This window comes from Charadrius vociferus, unplaced genomic scaffold (genome assembly GCF_000708025.1).
Source record: "Charadrius vociferus isolate BGI_N301 unplaced genomic scaffold, ASM70802v2 scaffold68, whole genome shotgun sequence".
In the NCBI taxonomy this organism is placed as follows: Eukaryota; Metazoa; Chordata; class Aves; order Charadriiformes; family Charadriidae; genus Charadrius; species Charadrius vociferus.
In genome coordinates, this window is record NW_009649946.1 from 4,679,574 (window position 1) to 4,703,312 (window position 23,739).

Sequence of the window (23,739 nt, forward strand, 5' to 3'; positions counted from 1 at the left end):
TCTCTGACCTACCTTGTCTTTGCTCTCCTTACCACTGTGCTGCTCTCATTTCTGTCTCTTGACGACGTTAATAATCTCCAAACATAAGATCTAAGAGGAATTAGGATACTCATGTTTTTTATTCAAACAGACAGAGGAAGCCTTACCACCACTGCTTGGAGTGTTGCAGCAAAGATTAAGAATTATTGTGTGCAGGTACTTGTATTTGTTTTTACAGCATTGCTCCTCACACCTGTGAGGCAACACAGAAGGTCAAATGCAGTTTTCCAAAAAAGGTGTTAGTAGCCCAGGTCCCAGTCTGAGAAGGAACGAGTCCCTGTCCATACTGACTACCTATGGATGCCGTTAGCAGCCCCAGGAGCAACGGCCAGTAGCACACATTCTCATTTGGATGAGACCAGTAAGTGGGACTGAACTGCAGAAGACTTACCTGGACGTTTCGATTGAGGCTCAGTGCAGGCATGAAGACACCCTCGACATTTTCAAACGCAGGAGGCCCTTGCTGCTGCCCATTTATGTAAAAGGTCAGGTTGTGCTTGTTCAGATCCAGGAGAACCCCAACGGTGGCACCTTTAGAAACTCCTCCTTCAGTCCTAAGGTAGAAAGGGACTACACTGTTGGTGAAGGCGGAGTGCTACACCGCCGCTGCTCTCTCTAGGACAAAGCAGTCTTACCAAGCAAAGGGAGAGCAGAACAGCATGGTGAAATGATTATCCCCCCAGCATTTGGCAACAACTGATCCACATCTTTATCTGAAGCACATGTACCACATTCATGGGAGCTTAATGGGTGGATCCTAAAGAGAAATTAGGTCCATCTGTCCTCCAACTGCAATCTAAGAGTTGAAAATGGGGTCCAGAGCAAACAGGTCCCCTCGGCTGACGGGAGACGGGGAGATGAACAGGTCGGGTCAGTACTGAGCATACGGGACAGGAGTCCTGGAAACACGGCTCCTCAGAGCATCCCTGCGATAGTGGAGTGATGCACAGCAGGGAATGAAAAAGCAGAAAGCTGGTTTCCTCAGTGGTCTTTTCTAAACATTATGCCTGCCAACAGCTCAAAGCTCAGACTTCCAGTTCGAGTGCTCACCTTGGCATCCTCTGAGGGGACCCAGCTTTCCAGAGACCAGGGAGCCGGCAGAGGGTACTGGAAGGATACTGGGTTTGGGGAGCAAGGGAAGGTGGGGCTGGTTAGGGGTAAGCACAGCTCCTTGACTGACAAGGTGCTCAGCTACAGGACTGGGAGCTGTTTCAAGCGTGCAGGCATGGTTATCAATACCAGTGATAATTGGTTGTGTCAGGAGCAGCTGCTGAGAGCTACCACGGTATCAGAGCTTGCCAGGACAGACTCAGCCAGCCGTTACACGCTCGAGCGATTTGACATTAATGCACTTTGATAGCAGGGTTAGTCAAACTCAGCGTTACTATAAAGAGCACTGAGCAAAAAAAAAAAATATCTACTAGATATGCAGATTGGCCACAGGCACTGCTACTCTGCTAATAGCATGGGGGCTCTGCAATGGATTTACAGCCTGACACAATTTGTTCAGGGTAAACCAGATTTGAAATAATTTACAGGAGGAAAGGAAGCAGCTGTCTTTTGTCCCACGCACTCCCCTCAGGCACATAACATTCACAGGATTAATATAATTTTTACATAAAATTTATCACAATAGGTAGGCAAAACATCAAAAGAAAAAAAAAAAGGGAGTAGGGGGGCGAGGGATCAAAATGTGATTAGGAAGAATACAGTGCAGGTTAAGAAATTTTCATCTTGTCCACTAGGTGTCATACACTGGTTTCCTTTAGACTAAATGTGGCACACGGCATTTCCTCTGAAGGTGAAGGGACTTTTATCTGCGGCATAATAGTATAGGATATTATTCTGACTTTTCCATTTAAAGCTCTTCAAACAGTAATAATATAGCTGAGAATCATCAGTTGGGCTTTCAGATGTGTTAGATTTCAAACTACTCAGTTCTCAGTTCCTTTTATTTGCTTTCTGGTCCTATAGACATTAACAGGTTTCTCTTTGAGCTCTTGTCCAAAGCCATAAAGTAAATTATTTTCCAACAAAAGTTCAGATGCTTACCTATCCTCAGTATTTCAGATTCTAAACTGTTTTTATTAAAAGCAGTCAATCATAAAACTCATGACATGGTTGTGGGAAGTAACAATACTATGATCTAGAGCTATTTGCAAATAGAATATGGTGGGGTTTTTTCTCTGTTTAGGAACAGCTTTGATTGTAGGGCACCATGTTTTATATCCTCCAGTGTTTTAAAATAGATTTTATTACATCCTTTTAAATGACATTGATTCTCTTCGGGAAACAGAAACAGCAACTTTGCCTTTTTGAGATTATTCTGCTCTTTCCTATATGATACGCTAATTTGCTTCTTGTGGGCTAATTAGCTATGTGCTGCACAGTGACATTGAGTGACTCCTCTGCAGCCCCTGGGGACAGCCCAGCTGAAGAGGAGATAGATGCTGCTTGCAGAGCCCAGCCGAGGCGAGTGCAGGACCCAACTGCGGCCTCTCCAGAGCAGAGGGATGAGGACCTTCTCCCTTCCCTGCTGCCCCAAGTCTTGCAGGACGTTGTTAGGTAGGTTGCCCTGTTCCTTGGCTGCCACGGCCCCACAGTGAGCAACCAGCTCTGGCAGGATAAAGCCAGGGCAAAGGCAATCAGGGAACAATTTGCTGTGCTGCCACCAAGGAGGCTGGACTTTTTCTGAGGCTGAAGAGGTGCTCTTCCTGAGCATCCCATGATTTTCTTGGGAACAGTACCTCAAGGAATGCAGTGCTTTTTGGACCACTGTCATGGTCACTTCCTTTAGGAGGACAGGTGGGAGAGTCAAAGTTTCATGAGCAAACCTATGCAAGGTATGTCCTCACTCTTCTGTACATCATTTAGACAGTATTACAAGACGATTTCTCTAATAAAAGCCTTAGTTGCAATAAAAAACCCCAGCTAGCTCAAAAGACTCAAAATGATGTTGCTCCCTCCTGCTACACTACTGTGGCAGCATGTAAAAAAGCTGTTGCTTTACTGTAATGCATTTTCTAAACTACCTAATGACAGTTATACCATAGCCTCTAATAATCTGCAGGCCAGGTAAAAGGAAAATACAACTGTTTTTTACAATACTTCTTCAATATATACTTAGCATTCGTTAAATGACAATACATTTTTGAAGATATACACCACTCTCTTGTTATTCCAAGTAAATCCCAATCTTCACACCTCTTTTCTCACAGTCCTGAACACTGTTATTTCTGGGTGCAATGGTAAGTCCTGAGTGTGGAATTGCTGAGCGGAAGCCTGGAAGGTCAGAGCACAGATAGGGGAATTTGGCGACCATGAAAAATGCCACTGCCTGTGGCAGCGGAGGCTGTCATTCTGAGATGCCTTCAGCAGCAGCTTGGACAATGTGCAGAATAGGACTGCACGGATTGGCTTGAGGAATTAAGAAGAGCAATAAGTTTCACTATTATTGAAAAAGCTTAACAATTTATGACCACTTTAATAAAATGAAGAATTAGTTTAACTATCCATTAACAGTATTTTAATCATGAGTTTTACAGTAAGTTAATCACTTTACCCTGTCTATTGTCAAGCACAGTATTTTTCAGTCAATTATAACATTTTTGTGTGATGAAAACCTGGTCTTGAGATCTCTGAAGTCAGTGAAGAGACTCTCCTGATTGCAGGGGGCTTTAAGACTACACTCCAAATTCTCTAGATTTTGACTTCCCTCTGTCTTTCAGTACAAAATATTCCAGTGCGATTTCCGTCTCTTTCTTTACATAACCATGTAGTGACTACAGTATCGCCTATAGCACCAGGAACTCCTGCTCTGGGGAACTTTGCCAAGGAACGGATCTATTGCAATGAATGCCAGTGCCTCTTAGCAATGGGTATGTAACATCTCTGGTGTGAACTGATTATTTCCAGGAATAATAAGGCTGAAAGCTATATCTCTACCCTAAAGTGTTTTCTTAACCAATGTTTGTTCAACCTGTTGTCAAAGGTCCCCTCTGTTTTTGATAGCATGAGTCTCCTGTTCCTGCCTCTTCTTCCAGCATTACAGAAGTCATGCTAGTTTTTAAGGGTGTAGGCAGGTCCAACTTTGCATTCTGTGAGTGAGAAGAACAAGAAAGCACTCTAAACGTGACAGGTCCCATGAATAGGTCTTTCAAGCTCCACTTCAACTTATCCTTGAAGCTAGTAATTTATTTATTCCCCTAATTTGTTCTCATGAAGATTAGGAAGGATGAAATAATTACTAAGACATAGCCTCCATCACAGTAACATCTGAGAGGCAATAAATTTCCTTTGGACTGTGCCACTGTGCCATCATGCCCATGTCTCCAGTGGGGAAAAACAACTAGGCAGCAATAACTGTTTCCACAAGACTAATACAGCTAATGAGTTAAAAAAATGACCTACTTGACTGTCATGGTTAAAAATATAATGCCTAGACCTAATTTCATTGAAGCGCATGTGATTTCATAAGACTACATGCCCTTCGCGAGTGTACTTCACTTGAACGGCTATTCCGTGGGTCTATCTGTGCCTTGGATGTGCCTGCAAAGCCTTTGTGCTTTGTCTAGTAAAAACTTGGAAACTGTCATCAACAGAAAGCACTTTGTTCTCCTGTTTAAGCAGGATGATTGGAAATCTGAAGTGTTTTCCATTGTGCTTCCCAGAAAAAAAGGTTTTGCTTTGCTCGTCCATGGCTTGCCGGGAGGAGCATGCCGAGGACCAAATCCATAAAATAGGTTTCTGGGACAGTAGCACACAGAATGGTTGCCAGCTTTTTTCCAGAAAACATAAGCTGTTTCACAGAGCATTAAAATTAATACAGCTTAACATTACTTCCGCCCTAAATCGAATCAAGATATTAAAGGGACAGAGAACTTTTTGGTATATTTATTACATTGATGTTATTTTACTCTATATTGACTTAGGACATCATTTAAGGCCTTTGGAGCCAATGGGAATATTCCAATTGACTTCAGATAGCTTTGGATCCAGCTACGAGGTTCTTCCACCTGTCTGTAATGAACTGCAAAATCAAATTATGCTTCAAACAAAAAATCCCAGCAATCACAGTATGCTTACTTCAAATACAAGTATGCTTTTGAGTATAAATGATTATTCAACAGGAGACATTACAACCAGCTTTAGGATACAATGAATGTTGGCATGAACGTATCTCTTTAAGGAGATATTATCAGCATTTGAGGATTTTAAAAATCACTGCAAGCCTTTCTTTTAATCATTTGGTGTAACAGAAACAACAGCTGAGCTAGCGAGTGTAGAAGACCTGCTGAAACAGTCAGTAGAAGACTAAATGAAAATTGATTCCCGCCCTGCCACAGACCTGCTGTGTATCCTTGGTCAGTCACTTTATTTGTACATCAGTCTCCCACTGTGCTAGAGTATGTATACAGACATACCATTTTCCAAAATAAGCAAGGGACTTAGGATCCTGAATCACACTCTTCAGCTGAGATCTTCTCAAAGGTCTCAGTTCCCATTGTATTCAGCTGACCTTCGGCTAGGGCCTGACCCTCTCGTGGGACACAGAAAGAGAGCAGCGCAGTTCTGCTCTGGTGATACCCCAGAGAGCTTCAAGCGAAGCTGACCCCGTGTAGCTCCCCTACACAGTCCAGCATCATGTCAAGGAGAACACAGCCAGCATTAGGCAGAGGTAACTATCATGAGGGCTGAAAGCCATGCAGTCACGTCAGCACAACACTGGATCTACGCTGATACACGTTGTCTCTGTATGATTTGGCCCTGGAGGTAGCTTCAGCTAGAAGATGTCTCCCCACCGCTCTGTTGCACAGTGCAGACAGAGCCTCTAAGTGGTGGAAGAAAGAGAGGTTTGCTAACGATGGCTCAGGGGCATTCTGAAATCCTTCTTTGTGTAAATTGGTTGTACTGGTTGAGACACTGTTCAAAGCTCTTCAGTACAATGGCTCAGTGGGATGGAAGCTGTCACAACTCTCATTGCCAAACAGTCCCTTGTGCCCAGATCACCACAGGTGGGGCCTACAGCATTACCTTTAATCAGCTTTCAGAACCGGCAATAAACACCTGCATTTTGAACAGGTGACCACCAGTGTTTTGCCTAATTACTGTGCAACCCTGCAGCCAAGACTCCTCCTAAGGAAGAGACTCAACCACCTTTCTCCCTGTGCTCCTCCAGCAGTGAGAGAGAAATCCTGCATCCCAGTGCGCTGCACTCCTGCCTGCTGATGCCACGGTTGCGTCGAGCAATACAGGGTTTAACTCACAGCAGGGGAGATTTAGGTTAGATCTCAGCAAAAAAATGCTAATGGTGACGATAACAAACACCAACACAGATTGCTAAGGTGCAATCGCTGTCGCTAATGATATTTTAAGAAAAAATAAAATAACTGCATTTAGCAGGGAGATGGACTAGATGGCTTGCTGAGACCCCTTCCTCTGCTGCAAAGCAGAAGAAAGGATGAGTAATGAGAAAAGCGTGCGGGAGGCACTTACCGATTGGTGTGAGAATTGCAATGCATGAACCAGCTGCGGTTGTTGTCAACATACATGGCCCACGCCTTGTCGTCCTTGCCTAGCATCATGTCCTTGACGACGTTAATTCTTGCAATGCCAAAGGCTGGATCCGGATGGTTGTCATACCGGTCCACGTGCAGTTCCCAGTAATGCACGCCCTTGGAGAAGGCTGCTGTGCCAAGAACAACCCGGTCATCATAGCTGTTGCAGGTGGCAGTCTGGTTGTCATTCGACAGCACTATGTCTCTGTGAGCCGAGGAAGGGTCGAAGGTGAACCACGCCACTGTGGAAGGAGAAAAGGAAAAGCAGGATTGTGGCAGAATGGGCTGCGTTCAAGTGTCGTCTGCTTTACTTCAATTAGGAGAATGAGATTCTGCCTTCCTAAAGACCCTACTGCACTTTCAGGTGGTAAAGACAATCTTTCCTCCTTACCGTAGGCAGTTACACCAGATTGCTTTGTGCCAGTTCCCTGCTGTTTTTCAGCTCAGAAGTGACTTATATTATCTGTGCTTGCTCCTCTGAACTTAAGCTGCTAAGGGCAGTGACTTTCTGTTCTCACACGGTAACGAAAAAGTCGTTGAGGAGACAAAGGCTTCTCCATGATATGGAATAGGTCAATGGGTTCAGGATCGCCTCTAATGGAAATGGAGTTCCACTGTGTCTGTGCTGGTTAGGACTGACTTCACTAGTTTATCAAAGTGGGGGAAAAAGGGGAAAAAAAAACCAACAGAAAAAGCTCTTAAAGTATAAATATTTTATACTGGCCTATTTTCGCAACACAGCATAAAAGTGAAAGTGATAACAGCATGCACTTCTCAATTCATTACAATATCATTAATGAAGATGAACTTCCTGTAATGCCCGTATGGATGTCAAGTATAATTACAGAGGAATAAGCATGAATTCCCACCTCTGTATTATCAAACCTTGCTGTGAAACTGAAGCAGCAGTGAAGAAAAAGGCAATTTCCAAAGATGGAAAGTGGAGATAGAGTGGCACAAAAATATCCTGTGTGTTGCATAACTGCTTCTGTATACTAAAACAAGTAAGAATCTTAGATCTGAGACTTCTACAGCCAAACAAAATTGCATTATTTGAAACCTGAAGTGTTGCTAATAATAGAAAATCCCCCAAAGTGCTAGGAGGAGAGCTCAGTGTCTGTGCATGCTCAGTGCCTGGCCTCTCTGCTCAGATGATCCAAAATCTCCATGCCAGTAAGTGCCAAAGATACTAGTGGGTATAAACAGATGCAAGTGTCCTGCCACTGAGACCTGCAGCTTTTCACTTAGAAACTGGCAAAAGCCCAACTCACCATCCGACGTCTGTAAAATAACTGTCTTGCTGTAAGGACCAACTCCCGATGAGTTGAAAGCTTTAACTCTTGCATTGTAGGTACTGTTGAAATGAAGGCCGTCGATGGTGCAGAGAGTCTCCTTGCCAACATATACTTCCTAAACATTCAAAAAAAAAAAAAAAAGAGAGAAGAGAAAGAGGGATATGGTTTAACTATTTCTCTGTGCCTTGTGATCATGTTAAGACTTCTAAATATAAGCCACAAGTGAACAGCTCCTGATTGCTTCCCAGGATGTAGAAGTTACACTGTTATAACATGGACAGCCACACCAGAGGAGACATTAAGGATGGTTAGCAGTGGAGACACTAAGGTGAAGATGAAGCTAGAAGGGTACAGCAATAAAGGGCAGCACAGAAAGGTCTTAATTTTTACCCTCTTTTCCTAAACATCTGCTCCAAAACACTATTTTGGATAGCAGTCCCAGTGTCTGAACTACTGTGACCATTATTATATTTATGTAGGGCCAAAAAAGGGGGGTGGGGTGGGGTGGAAGAACAAAAAAAACAAGTAAGCACAGTTTTATTCTGTTGGAAAGGTTGTCTCATGCGTGTGTTAAAATATAATTTTGAAACCTGAAAACACAGAGCCAGAAGGAACTGATCTCCTAAAGATTAGGATCCCATGCATCACATGATGAAAGAGCAACTAGACAACAGAGAGATTATAAAAGTCTGCAAAGATTTATTAAACAGCAAGCACTTGTGTAATGTGAAATATTTCAGGAGAAGGAACATCTAGGCAGACTAATGAAGAGGATCAGTTAGATTATACGGTCTGTGATGAACTGAAAGAAGCCTAGAAACCTTGTTTGTTGGAAAATGGAAAAAAGCAACAGAAAATTACAGAAAAGGAAAAAATCCTGTCTTGGCAGTGGGTTGAAAGCCATAGTTCCTTTCCACCTCTGATTTCTCCAATTCTGTGAAATCCATAGATTTATGGTAGCCAAGGGCATAAAGAGCTTAAGGCTGTGACTAAGCAGACCAGTCAAGCTCCAGTTCAGTTAAGACACTTACGTATATGCCTAAGAGGAGTCCTGTTGATTAAGGATCTTTGATACGAACCTCAAGTAAATTAATATGTGATGAATAAGAAAGGGATTACTGAAGTTTACAGCGGGCCATGTGTTTGTCCACTTTGCTACCATGGTGGCTGCTACAAATAACAAAATCTCTTGGGTCCTGAGTTAGCTGATCATCTTTCACGGAGAGAAGGAAGAGTTTTAATGGAATAGCTTAATTTATCTCCATGTTATAACACATGCTGTCTGTGAAAAAAAGTTGTATTTGTAGGACAACTCTCACATTTTCTAATCCATTTCATATTTTTACCACCGTTCACCATTTGTGTTTATTCAGGTTGATGCCCTCTGCTATGATGGGTGACAAAAAACATTCTTTAAATCCATTGAATACTGATAAGGTGCAGTCAGTGTCACTACTTTCAGATATATAACCCGTCTTGAAATGGGTCAGCAAACTCTTATTAAAATGGCGTTGCTGAGAATCCTGCAGTTTATCTTTCAATGGGTAAAACTGAGGGTGTTTCTAACACAGCAAGCAAAGTGTTCCCCTTAGAAGTTGTCACCCTAGATTTTTAAGGACCGAGATGGTTTTGTATATTTTTCAATCCAAAATCCTGACCTGGCAGAGCTGGCAATCCTAAAACCTTTGCCAGTTACAAATCCCCCATACAAATGGGCTTGGATACACAGCTGCCTGAAATCTTGTTTATTCACAAGTATTTATTTAGATATGAATAGCCCTTGAAAAGTTTTATCCAAGAGACTGGAATTCATAACACCTTGTTCCTAACTCTTCATTCATCATGCACTAACAGCACTCTGACCTACTAATATTAACTATAGCAGCAGCTCCCAGCAGCTGTTCACAAAGGTACCGTCTCACGCTTTCAGTAGCGGAGACCAGCCTCTTCAAACCCATGTGGAATGACACTTGGACCAAGGAACTGAGGAGACCTTCCAGAAACACAGTGCCCTCTTCAAAACGCCCTGCCAATATTGCTGTCTCTTCTAATGAGGGGCATCCAAACCAGGTGCCTTTGCTGGCTATGGGTGTAGCAGTTTGGCACAGGGAAGCAGTTCCTTACGTGGACCAGTGCCAGGCCACTTTCAGCTTGAGAAACCTTTAGGTTTCCAGTGGGAAGCCAGTTTGCAGCTCCCAAAGAAATGCCAGCACGTGTTTTTGGCAAAATTTCCCATTTGTGAAGAGAGCAGCTGTGCTCCACAATGGTCTCCAGATGCTTTCAAGGCACTAGCCCTTAGGCAATGAGCTGGGCCAGCCTGGTCCTGGAGCAACAGGAGCATGAAGCCTGCCTGAAGAGGAAGGGACGCAGCAGGATGTGGCTGGCAGAAGCTGATTGAATGAATTCTGTAGGTTTTTTCATCAGGATGTGGCAGGAGGGGAAGGGAGCCTAGAAATAGCCTGCACCCGCAGGCAGGAGCAAGCAGTTGTGGCATCATCCTGAAGGTCTGGAAGGACGGCACCCAGGACGCCTTCTTGTACTTACCAACCCCATTGCAGAGTATCTGCAGAAAGCTTCCACCAGCCTGGTCTCATCCACTCCCAGAGAAAAGAATTAGAAATCCTGTATTTTTATGCAGGATCACGTTTTTACTCAGAAAACCAGGAAAAATTGCATTGCACTTCTGGACCGAGAATCTCAGCTGTTGAAATGGGGTGCTATGGACAGATGAGAGCAGGGGCTTCAAAGAAATCTCTGGTTTATGGAAGGAACAACTTTCAGCTTCTGTAGTGGTATGGGATTTTCTGTTGGGGGCGGGGGGGGAGGTTCTCCAGGAGGACCACACAGTAGATGTAGTAGTGACCTGAAATCCCACCTTTCACTTCAGCAAGGCACTCTTTGCCAGAGCCCCAGGAATAACCTCAACCAAACTTCCTACACAAGCTGGGAGTCCATCTAATAAGCAGCATCTGCACCTGGGGCTTTCTACATCCATGTGACAGAAATAGGGACATTTTGACAACCCATATCTTCCCTACCCCTTCTCCCCACCCTCAGACAGACACAAATCCATATCTTGAGGAAACTCGTATACAAAGAAACACAAATAAATACTGAATTAAATTCTCACTCGGAATTGGCCACCATCTCCATCATCAAGTTCCAAGATATAACCCTCCACCGGGTTGTGGCTCAAAGGTGGCATCCTCCAGGCCAATGTCACACTGTTGTTTCTGGTGCAACACTTCTCCAGCTGCAGTAATGGGACGGGTGGCACTGTAACAGGAACTGGGTACAGATTAGTGTAACTCTGCCCTACCCCATCAATCTGTGCCGCAGGCAACGTGATGACCAGTCACTTCCCCTCGCAGGGGAGTCAATATTCATTAGGAAGAGAGTCCATTCCCTTCCTTGGAACAAAAGGCAGTGAAAACGATATAACAAAATGTCATTACTCAGACAAATCATTTGGCTGAAATACATAAATAGAAACACATCTGGACATGTTTCTGGTGCCTGATAAGAACTACAATCTACAGACCTCACGTCTGGTTTCCTTCCCAGGAAATGGGCTGGAAGAGTTTTTTCTCACACTAGAGCACTTTGCCCCCACGGTCCCCAAAAGGAGAGAGGGAGCAGTGGTGGCAGGGAGTGTCTCAGATCATGAGGCAACACGAGAGATGCAGTGCTGCCAGGCAGCCCAGCTCATTAAGGAAGAATTGGGTTATTAACCAGCAGAGCAGCCACTCTGCCCAGCACGGCAGTGAGATAGAGCCTGAACTCCACTAACAGAAGGAAAACAATTCTTCACAATAGTTTGTTGGGTGCTTTTTTAAATTTAATTTACCACCACCCCTCCCCACCCCTAGTTTTTCATCAAAACCACCTCGGATATGTCATCTTTATGGCAGACATACTTAAAAAGAACTGTTGAAGAAAATTGTTCCATTTGCAAATTTTATCTAAATCCCTTGGTTTGGGTAGCAAAAGGAACTTCTGCACCGCAGGAGATGATTGCTTGTGGTGCTCTCCTCTTGGAAATTACAGGTGCAAAGTTATCTACCAACATGCCTTTTTAGTGACTCGCTCAGGAGAAACACCAAGATACTGTTGACCAGACCAGCATCTTCAAAATAAAAATAAACAGAGTAAAACACTCAGCCGTACCTCTGTGGGAAAGAGGCCTCCACCACTCCTTCTCTGCTAAACACAACTAAACTCTCACCGTTCACTCTTCGCTGGAAATTATAAAGTGAAAATTCAGCCTCCTGGAGGGATCTGGCATATATCTTACGCACCGTTGAAATCACACAGGTAAGTGGGATGTAAGCAATGCATAGACCCTGCCTGGTCTTCTGCTCAAGGCTGAATTTCACTGTTCAGGATCATTTTTGCAGAGCTCAACAGTGTCATAAAAGCAGCTGAGTGCTCTGAGCATTCATTGACTTAGCTCTTAACAACATCAGTTTGCTATTCTTTTATCTACTCTGCTTTGAGCCTCTAGTTTATTTTCCTCCCTCTGTCTGTGTGAGAGCTAAGCCCTTGAGCTGTTCCTTTCGGCCTATTTTACTTCTCTGGATAAAAGAGGGCTGTTTGCGTTTTGTGTACCAAGCACGCTGTGGGAAAGTGGATGCCACTGTGTGATGGGGCTAAGGCTTCACCCCCACTTTGGAACTGACACAAAAGCCAACACCACACTTGTGATAAACAGTGCAGAAGCTACCGCGGCTTTCCGCTGCCACTATCCATCACCACGGTGAACACGGATGGTTGGTAGCCCAGAAGAATGACTGTGGTCTGAAACAAAAGAGCTTTATAAATTAGCTCTTGAAGGTTTTTCTGTGAAAAGAGAAAAAAAAAAAAAAAAGCCTTGTTCCTATTCCTTGATATTTAAGGATGATTCACAGGATGTCATAAATAAAAACCTGCTTGTTTTTTCACATGGAAAGATCACGCTTTTCTCGAGGAGACGCTGTGTCTGGAGAAGTAACAGAAATGTGCCATTACAGGAGTCTAAAACCTGACAATAAGGAATTCAGAGGTAATGGGATTTTTTAAATGAACCATTTTAAGTTTGGGGGTTTGTTTGTGTTTGTTAGTCTGTGTATTTCCAGTGATTGATGAGGTTGGGAGAAGATAGGGTTGTATCAGCCATCCACACTCCTGCCACTTTAGCTAACCAGTTTAACCCTCTCAGGAGGCATTCGCTGGGTCCTCCCCGATTCTGAGAACTCCCTCTGGCAAAACTGGATGAAAACCTAATTCCTGAAGTTTGTGAAGTGCAAAATAAACAATACCTCCTCACCTCTGAATAAACCACTAACTTCTCCAACTCCCTGCAAAAATCTCCTAGGAACACTGATGGGAGGATTTCAAGGACTGATCATGTAATGCACAACACTGAAAAAAAAGAGCACAGTTTTTGGGGGAGGGTAGGAGTTTTACAGGTCCCTTTTAATTCTGGAAACAGGAATGCTGAATAGCATTGAAAATGTTTTCATATGGTACAGTGCTGTTGTTTCCACTTCCCAGGGGCAGTGTGAATTTTGGCCCTACGTGTGGGAGTCACAGGCAGTACGTGGAAGTGCCTGGGCTTCTTTACTGTGTCACTGGACATTTAAGTTTTTGTGACTAATCCTTATCACCCTCCTACTCCCTTTGGGTCAACCAGTGGCCTGAACTGCACAACCTACAGTAGCTGAAGGAGGGGCAAGATGCTCCCACCAAGCATCGGTGCAGCTTTGCTGGACGATGCTCGCTGTGCCTGCCCTCCTGCCTCCTCCCCTGGACAGAGAATGGGCAGAGATTTGCCTTGATCTCAGATTCCCTCTCAGAGGAGAAAAGGTGAACACTTACAAAAGTCATAGGAAAGTGCGAAGCGAGTTGAATAATCGGCACACTGGGATATACTTCATAGTGAAGAGCAACGGGACACGACTAAGAAGAGAAAAATATAGGCTAAGTGTCAGAAAAAAAAAGAAGACTCAGATGTTAAATTACTGTACTGTCCCACTTCTTGTTCAACTTAAAGTCCTCTAGAGAGTTTTTGAAGGAAAAGAGTAAAAATATATAGGGAGAAATGACACTGAATTGGCACAGCAAGACCTATTAATGAGTCTGAATGATGTCCTACTATTTAAAAAGTGCTTCATTCAGGTCACACTTAGCTAAAAAATGTGATACTGATGTCTCACGTCAACTCAGCAGTTTCAAAAACACACTACTCAATGCATCTCAGAGCTGATCTCTTCTCAGTGTAGAGTAGGGCTGTTCTAAGATGTTGCCTGTTATTTGTCCTCTTGGCAAGCAAGTTGTGCAATGATGCCCTGCACCTTCCCAGATTAATTTTTAAAGGACTAAATGCAGTGAAAGAAACCCTCAGAAACACGAAAACTTTGACCTCCTCCAAAGCTGCAGTATGGTCCTGTAATAGCCTGAGTCACTGTTGTAGCAAGTGCCCTACAAACAGTGTTATCGAGAGAGAAGGACAGACCACAGGCAATGACCTGCGTCCATGACTCAGAGCAGACAGAACGGGGGATAAAGCCTATGATGAAACAGTTACTCTTTCATTATCAGAGCTGGGCAGCTCATGGCAGAGATTTGTGGCAGGAGACATGTCTGGGGCATCTTCATGGACTGGTTTGCAGAAGAGGGAAGGAGTCCCTCCTGACAAGGAGAAGGGGCATGAGTGCGTATTCAGAGATGGTACAGAAAAGTAGAGAGTAGCCATATTTTCTCCTATTTTGTACCTAGTCTCTGTTTTACAACAAACCAAGATTGCATGACAGTTCTGTTGTTTGAACAGATCAAACCCAGGACACATATATGTGCCCCTAGATCAAACTGAGGAAATGGGATGTACGCATTGAGCCAGCCATCAAAGAGGACAGGAACTTTTTTTGCTGTGGCACTCAGTGAAAGCAATAGAGAGAAGGAAACATGGACAGAAGAAAGCGATCTGGGAAAGCTCAAAATGCCAGCAATTACTAGAGCTGTGTGTGTGCCTCAGCAGGTCAGCTAGCCTGGGGAGCGTGGGACTCTTGCCAAAGGGCTGTCAGTGAGACCCATTGGTCAACATGACTGCTTAAGCATTACTTCTGCACCTATCACATTTCTGCACATTTAATTTGTCACCAAATTGCTTTTTCGTTCTGTAAAAAGAAAAAACACCCCCTGACCTTTATTTATTGAGATTAGCTTTAGGTACGGGCTTATACAGAGTCCACCAGTGAGGTACATGAACGAGTCATCAAAGCAAATGTAATGTGATTTGTTCTCATTTTCATTCTTTGTCTAACACAGTGAATCAATGTTTACTTACAAGCATGCTTTCACTCTAAATGACCCTTGCAAGCTCACTGAGGTTGAATGAGGCCAGAGTTTGAAAAAAAAAAAAAGAAAAAAAGGAATTCAGTCATGCACTAAGCATCGATAACAATAGTACAAACCTTACATTGCAAAGCTTTTGGAACAAAACAACTTGCTGTTGGAAAAGCGATGCTGGCCTTATTCTCCTATGGTTCCCCAAATTCCCTTTACAGATCATCTCTGATGTCTTTAACGCATCTGCTCTTGTCAGATCAACCAGTACAGTGACTTAATAACGCTCCTCTCAACACCAACGTTTGGCAAAGACTGATGACTTGTTGGTGCACTGGGGTAGGTAGGATTGGAAAAAGAAGCAGATGGAAAAAGACACATAGATTTTTCTTTGTGAAACTGGAGGCTCAGAAATATACAAGCCCAGATGGTGATCAAAAGCAAAACATTGCTGTGCAACACCAGCTTCCCCTCACAGTCAGCAAAGCGATGTTCCCAGTGAGTCTGGGTGCTCACTGCTGAAACGCTGAGCTGCTTACTCTGCGGTACCTGGATTTCTAGATGCAAGACCACTGTGCCTGAGAAGATAACGCAGAGCTGGTTGAGGTCACAAAAGTAAATTTCAGAAAAAAAATGCCAAAGTGTCAGACTGAGCAGTCCAAATACAAATAGATTTGCAGTCATAAACTGAAAAATATAAATACACCCCTATATACTAAACAATCCCCAATAGCTATGAAAGTTAGCTTGGGACCACTCAGAGGCTTGTACTGCTTGGGCACACAGAGGTGTGAGGAGGAGTAATGCAGTCCCTTATGAAGGAATGGTGGCCAGGATAAATAGCATTTCCACCATTTTTTGCATGGCAGGTACATGGCCACACCAGTTGTACTGAGCAACCTGATGGGACACGCAGCAGGTACTCCCTGGTCGAGGCTAAGACAGCTCAAGGAAAATCCCGTTCTGAGGTCTGACTGTTAAGATGCACCTGGAGAGAAAAGCTCAGGGGTGTTCGTAAGCTCTGTGCAGGTTTGGGCAGAAGCAGTCCTGTCCTCTTCTCTGCTCCTCAGACGGGGTCTAGCTCCGTATCAGAGCTTCACTGCGATCGTATGATAAATGAGGGCATAAACAGACAGCACTGTCTTTCATAAAGCTCCAGTGAGTCTGGCTCAATTAAAGTCTCTAAGTCTTCAAGCTTAAAGCCAGACAAATGTCCAGAAGCCAAATACCTAAGCTGCTCTCACCTCAAGTGACCTGTGGTTAATTAGCAATCTAAGTGGATAGTTCAACTAAATTCTTTATATGTTTGCAAAGGAGAGTGGTGGAAGATTAGTATTAAATATATTTAATGATAAATATAAATTAAATATAAACGGATTTTAAAAGACAAGTGCAGACAGTATTCGGAGAAGTTTTTTCAGTGAGACCCTTTCTTACTTGACCCCGCTTTCCTGGCTGTTAACATTTCAAAGGAGCAGTTCACAGGTGTTATTTGTGTAACTTTAACACAGCCCGTTCATGCCAAGATGCAAACCATTCTTGGTGAGCAGACTTTGGCCTTTAGCTGTTTATCCATTGTTTATCCACATATTTATCTTCCAAAATATCCACCCTAATTAGTTTATCTTGGGTCTCTTAGGTTCAGAATTAGGCCCAGAGAGGACAGATAAACTGAACAGAAAGCTTTATGCTTGCTTGGAGTCAAAAGAAAGCACATCTGGCATCACCACACGATTACCCTTAACTCATTCACTGACTTCTGGCAGCCTCTACCCTCTCACCCACATGGATAATTCAGGCTTAAATCACCACTGAGGGAAGCTAATGGCATCATTCCCAGGGACCACAATGGCCTTCAAATGTAGCCGGTCTATGGATCTATCTAATTCTGATGCAGTTCTCATCCTGCTCCATACAAACCAAGCTTGTTACAAGCGCGTGATGTTAATTTATTAATTTTTTTTTGCTAATGGCATCTACTGTTCATCAGCTTCTGCTTTAAAATACTTTTTTTTTTAGCCTCCTTTGCCTTTAGTGTGTCCCTTGGAATTGTTCAGATACCTGGAATCAAGGAAGAATACAGCCATGAAGCTACTTTTCCCCTGTGAATCTCTGCCTCATGAATTTTTTTAAGCTGGGCACTGTTCACAGCACAGTCCAGATATAAGTCAAAGGGTTGGTTTGTTTTTTCCCTATTCAAGTATGTATGTCTGCAAATATTTATTTACTCCTTCAGCTGACAAGATAGGGGTAACTGGTACTTTGAATTAACCGTGTTAAATCTAGCAATGCTGTAAAATGGCATAAACTTTCATGCACCTAATGTCTTTTTAATCTTCAAAGCTGATAGACAGCCTTAGTCTGAAGAATTTATCTTTTCAAATCTTTAACTGCACCTGGTACATCTGTCTAAGCTTGTCAGGTCACTGCATGTGAGGTGAGCGCATCCTTCTAGGAAACACCCAGTAATCTGAATTTGCTTGAAAACCTTTTAAAACTACCCAGTAATTTCAAGTCACTCCTCTTTCCTCCCTCCCTGCCTCCCGACCCTCCCAGCACTGTTTGAACACAGGCACGAAAAACAGAAAAAAGAAAATCATAAAAGCTCACCCCTACATTTCATCTGAATAAAATCCAGCTGGTGAATCGACTGCAGTAAAGGTTCGCTATCCAGAGTCAAGTCAAACTCAGCAGACACTTTTGGCTCCAAGGCTCCTTTGACCCACTGTTCCTGAGATACCTGAACACGCTTGATTAATGCATCCGAAATCTGAAAGAGAGTATCAGGCTTATAATTAAATGGCAGATGCACCCCTTAAAAGTGACAGAACGCCTGCGAGATACAGCAAAAGGAAAGCAGGAATATCACTGCACAACAGCTGAGACAGGATCTGGTCGGTTTGGGGTGAGGTCCATTTATGTTGGATCCTTTCCTCTGGTCTTTTCAAAGCAAATCTCATCTTGGGGTAAGAAAGTAAAAATCACATTTATAAAGCCTGTTAAGATTACGTTACGTATCATGCCTTTGAATGCCATATATACTTCTACACTCTGTTCTCCGATCTGCAGTCTAGTTTTGCTCTCCTGTTTAAAAAGCAGTTACACAAAGAGAGGCTTAAATGTTAGAAAGTCTCTCCATTCAGCAGAGATGGCTCAGTGGATGAAAGCTGAAAGGAATAAAAAAATCAAATGAGAAGGAAGGTGTGTATTTCTCACAGGGAGGGTGCTAAGTTGTCAGATTTTTGAAGAACGTGATGCATTTTCTATCACTGCATCGAAACTGAATTTCATTTTTAAAGCTTTGCTCTAACTCAGCCTGCAGATGATTAGGCCAAAAGTCAGACTAAGATGATCGCAATGGGCTCTTCCTGAAGTGAAATCCTGGCTCTGTGGAAATCAACGAACTCACCTGTCCTTGAGTTCAGTGAAGCTGCCATTTGGATACCTGGGGTCCCTCCCAGTGAGCTTTCTGTAAGTCAAGGGAGCAGAATTTTCTTCTGGGTAAGTCAGAGAGAGTTTTTCTTTATTGCAGAAGTTCGGATACCTTTCCTCATTGCTGTCACTGGCAGACGTTCCTGTCTGAGCCCCTGAAGCAACAGCTCCTAATCAGTCTGTACAGTAAGTGGAGGAGCATCTCATATCCTACCTACAACCTTGGGGTCACTTACTGGGATGCTGGATCCCTTGGCTGTGTTTCAATGTCTTGGCTGCAGGAGCAGGCACTCTAAGTAATGCAGTGCCCCAGTGATGGCTGGATGCCTTGAAAGCATCATTGGATAAACCAGGAAAAGGTAAAAACAAAAGTATTTTTTATATAAAAGGTGACTGCAAAGAGCAAAGCCACAAAGATTATAGGAAAAGTAAGCTGAAATGACAATGAAGTATGTATGTAGCTAGCATGTAGATAAGACCTCAAGGTTTCATTTGTCCTGCAGTATCCAATCGACAGCCTGCTAAAATCTGCGTAGTCTTGAGATTAATATACACCACACACTCCCAGCTCTTGCTTGAGACCAGACGTGACAGTAACAATCAATCTGGAGTGCTAATAGGTTTAAGTTGGCTAATTCTCATCCTGGTTTTTAGGGATGCTGTGACAGCCCCCTGACACTCATGCATTTATGTGTGCAGTGTGCCCTGTTCCGCTGACAGCCACATGCAGATCATTTTGTTTGATGAGCCTGTCTTCTTAGGCGATTAATAAGGCAACAAAACTAACAGGCCAAAATAAAATAATTAATAAAATCATATAATTAATTAGGCAAAATAATTGATTGGATAATAAAACTGTTATGTTTTATCTCATCAATAGACGCTTTCACTGCTTGCACCTAAGCAACAGTCCCCTGCAAATTAAGGCAATTGTTGGCTAGGCCATATTTTGCAAAGAGGGGGTACCTGGATCCTCCAGCTACAAGACAGGGCTTGTAGCCCTATGAGGTGCGACAGCCCCAGGGAAGCAAAGCTACATGTGAGCCCTTAAGGCTGGATTTCCTCACAGGGGAGATGTTGAACGGACTCCTTCACATTGGAAAGAGTAATGCAAAGGGGAGAAGCAAAAAGGGGGAGAAGTACTACTCTGTTGAGCCACAGACCTTTCCAAATTGATCGGGGAGCTCTGTGAGGCCCTGTGTTGGGTTTCTTGGAGGAGAATAAAATAATATTCCGGAGGAAGTTATCATGAACTGCATGGCACCTCTCTTTCAGCTCAGAAGGAAGGGCTGGCAAGAGGAAAGACGTCAGCAGTCAGGGAAGTGGTGTGACCGCTAACTCCACACCTTGATCAGAGTGCGGCTGTTCACAGCCATCCCTTCGCAGGGACACGCATGCAGTCACCACCCTATCGGAGCTTTTAGACAGGACTAACAGGAGTTCAGCTGAACCTGTCTCGGAGGTGAAAGAGGCTAATTAGCAAAGCCACCCATTTTTAGATTTAACTTCAATGTCTTTTCTTTTTACTCCCCCCGAACACTGGAAAAAAAAAATACCTGTAAAAACCCAGAGGGATCATTTTCTTTGATAACTTCTAGGCAGTACTCCATAAGCCCTGTTGACTGGCGCAGCTTCAGTGTACAGTGATTTATCTGGTCCCAAACAACCTGGAAAACAAGCATTAGGACAGTTCTGATGACTGCCTCAGCTTACAATGAATTTATAATTTTATTGTATAAGACTATTTCAGAAGAGACAACAAATAAAAGAGTGTGTTAAAGCTATGCTTAATTTAGCTGCCATATGGCCATTGCCGTATCTCCATCAGCTACACTCACTTGCTCTGTATTGTAAATACTGATAATTAGCTTGGCAAAATGTTGTGCACAGGGAATCTCAATTTTCAGACCAAATTAATTGCTCAAAGATCAGGCTTGCTTGGGGCAGAAAGAGCACAGAACATGTTTCTGCATTTGCAGTATTCACATTTACAATCACGCTTTCACTAAAATCTGAGCTTCTAAAAAATCCTTCACTTAAAAGGCAAATATTATACAGAATAACTGCAGAAGTGGTTTCTTGCAGATTATGCTCGACCATTCCCTTCACAACTCACCATTTATCCTGCTCTGCTTAAGAACACATTGCTGGGATTAAGAAATAAAAAGCAGCATCTCATTTTTCCAGATTTTGGACTTGATTCTGCTGCCACATGGCTGTAGACTGGGCCTAACAGCACTGTGTTCGACAGCACAACTCCTGAAGTGCAACAGCCAAAAAACAATAAACTGCAGTATTAACTGTGCTGTTAGCAGTTTGTCTGAAGTGTTGGTTCTTGTTAAACATGGGGTTTTTTAAATGCTGATCTCAGGTAGATTTATTCATTGTTTGTCATGTTAGGTTTTTCACTTCAATTTTTCCTTCTGTCTTAGATATGTTAATGTTACTAGCACTATAATACCTCAAAATCACATATGCAGTTCGACGTTGCAAGAAATGTGTCTATTTAAACATTTCTTGACTGCCACCTTGTTCAACCATTTATAGCTTTCTTCTCCCACGCCCCTTTACTGCATTTCTTGAATACTTTTTGAATAAGCACGCGGATTTCCAGGGGGTGGCTTGCCTGAATTTCAAAGGTTTGAAGAGACACCAAAATCCCAACATTCTACTTGGGCAGAAGGGCTTTCTTGCATTTGGAAGGCCCTAGAATCCAAACCACATGGGTTTCACTGACAGGTACCTCAAAAGACAGCCCAAAACCATCAGCGAAACCAAGACTGATGGCCTGATTCAATGAACTGCTGAAGTATATGTCTAATTTTAAGTGTATAAGCACAGCTCCAACAAACTGCTGAACTGGAATCTGCTGAAGGATTTTAGGATTTAGTCATTAGGAATTTTCAGAGCATAAAGGGCTGGGGACTTAACGAAATGCACAGTAACACAAGGTATCGACAGCCGTGCTCAGCTGATGAGAGTTGTGCTCACCTTCAGCTTGTGCTCACGTTCTTTGGTCACCTTTGTGAGCAGTTTCGCCTTTTGTCGCGTTAACGCATCAACCAAGGCATCACACTGAGCGACAAGACAGGCTTCATAATCCAAACCATTCTCCTAAAAGAAGGCGAGAGTCATACTCATCAAAGAAAGCATATTTTACACCTTAAGCTATTGTTCATTCTTACCTGGTTTTCTGTTCAGAAAATACTTCCTTTCAAGACTTCGGCATCTCTGTTGCCTTTCTGATTTCATTATAGCTGTACCAGTAATAGCTGCATGCTATGAAACGAAAGAGTAAGATGCTATGCCACAAAATGAGCTTATTTAAAACCCTGATTTACTGGCACTTTCCAGGCAACAGATGTAGTACGACATAATGCAAAATCTAAGCCAAACATACACAGTGCATAGATATACGTAAGTTAGTTCTGCCCCCCTCTTTCAATTACCCCCCTGTAACAACTTTGAAATCACTGGCTCTACAGCATGACAATTAGAAGAGAATTATGAACCAGAAACTGGTCTACAGGCTTACTACAAGGAAATTAATCAGGTGCAAAGCCCTGAGATTTTGTGTATTGCCTCAAGTAGATTTTAAAAATAGCTAGTGCTTGACAGTGGATACATATATTTGGTGAGCTTTAAAAAAATAATAAATACATGGCAGATTTTTTATTCACATTGTGGTAAAAGTCTCTGCTAGGTAGAGGCCAGCATCTGAGGTGTACAACACTTGTCCCCACTGAGCCTTGCACAGGGCCTGGGTATCATAAACCCCTGTCCTATCAATGGGGACCAAACCCTGCTACCACAGAATCCCACAGCTGATGGAGAAATCTGAGTAGATGGTACTACAAGGTCCTGAGCTGCCCCTCCTCCTGGGGATGGCTTTCTCTGGCCGTGGAACTGATGCTGTAGCACCCATTCAAAGAAGGGCTCTCCCTTGCTTCCTCTGCTCGTGAGACTAGATGAAGGAGAAAGTATTCAGGCTCCTCTTCCCAGGAGATGTTCAGTTGTCCTAGCAGCTTTCCTCCCAAATACCCAAATTAAAAAGGAAAAAAAAAAAAGCAGCATTGAATGTGAGAATATTTTAAAGAGAAACATCTCTGTTGTAAACTGTCACAGGCCTTTAACTCATTACTATCTCTTAGTTCTTTTGGTTATGCTCTTCTTTTCTGTTCATTGCTTTGTCTTGATTCTTTTGAGAGCAAAATCTTCAGCACTGTACTCCCTTCTCCCACTGTGATCCATGCATCCCATTCTCCAGCTGATGGATGCAGGGTAGCTCTTCCCTGAGAGGCCCCCGCCGCAGTCCTAGACCTGCCAGCAAGATGGGTGGGCAGACAGACACCAGACAGCTCAGTTACTCTTCACAGGTTTGACTTAGACTCTTCCTGTTTGCGTCTCTCCCTCCTCGGCTTATATCACACCCCACTCCCCCTTAAGCCCACTTCCATCCAGCCACTCTTGAAGTGCTGGTTTGCGTACAGCGCCTGAACGCTGTACAGCGATGGCTGTAGTGCATCGTTTCTCTCCTCATTTTCTGTTCGCACATCAGACAGGGTGTTTGGCGATATGCCTCTTTCAAGTGAGAAAGGATGAAATTGCTACAGCAGATGGGAAAATGTGAAAATCAGATAATGACAGCAATGAGGAGGAGCAAGGAAGCAACAGGGGCAGCGAGGAACAGGCAGTTTCTGAAGAGACCAAGAGATTTAAAAGTGACCTCAGAAAGGAGAAGGGAAGGAAAAAAGTGGGGGAAATGAGATCTGCAAAGCAGGGAAAAGAAAAGTAGATTGTGAATTTGTAAACTGCCCCAGGCAAGATCAAAGCACAGGTCCTGGTAGCTCTGGCAAACTCAGAGAGGAGATAAAGAGTGCAGATGGCTGTCTGGTCTGCTGTGCATTGAAACAGGATAATAAAATGTACGTTTTGCTCATTCCTTTGTGTAAACACACATTTTAAAGACATTTTTGCTGAGGGGTAAATGTCTGTATGTGTGTGTGGCAACCATCATAAGACTTCTACTAGAAATAACCTGCTCTGAGATACATGGTTCTGAGTATAAATTTACACACAAAGGCTACATCTGT

The 23,739-nt window shown here is 43.3% G+C and overlaps 1 protein-coding gene across 1 annotated transcript in view; it reads right to left on the minus strand.

Annotated features, from left to right (window-relative positions):
- TRIM67 (tripartite motif containing 67) overlaps nucleotides 1-23,739 on the minus strand; it is a gene marked incomplete at its 5' end in the record, with an annotated part of 33,678 nt that overhangs the window by 1,125 nt on the left and 8,814 nt on the right. Inside the window, 7 exons of the mRNA XM_009891487.1 lie at nucleotides 431-593; nucleotides 6,535-6,838; nucleotides 7,868-8,006; nucleotides 11,022-11,167; nucleotides 17,831-17,984; nucleotides 20,203-20,313; nucleotides 21,638-21,760. Of these exons, the coding sequence (XP_009889789.1) occupies nucleotides 431-593; nucleotides 6,535-6,838; nucleotides 7,868-8,006; nucleotides 11,022-11,167; nucleotides 17,831-17,984; nucleotides 20,203-20,313; nucleotides 21,638-21,760 (1,140 nt within the window). The remainder of the gene's footprint in view (nucleotides 1-430; nucleotides 594-6,534; nucleotides 6,839-7,867; nucleotides 8,007-11,021; nucleotides 11,168-17,830; nucleotides 17,985-20,202; nucleotides 20,314-21,637; nucleotides 21,761-23,739) is intronic.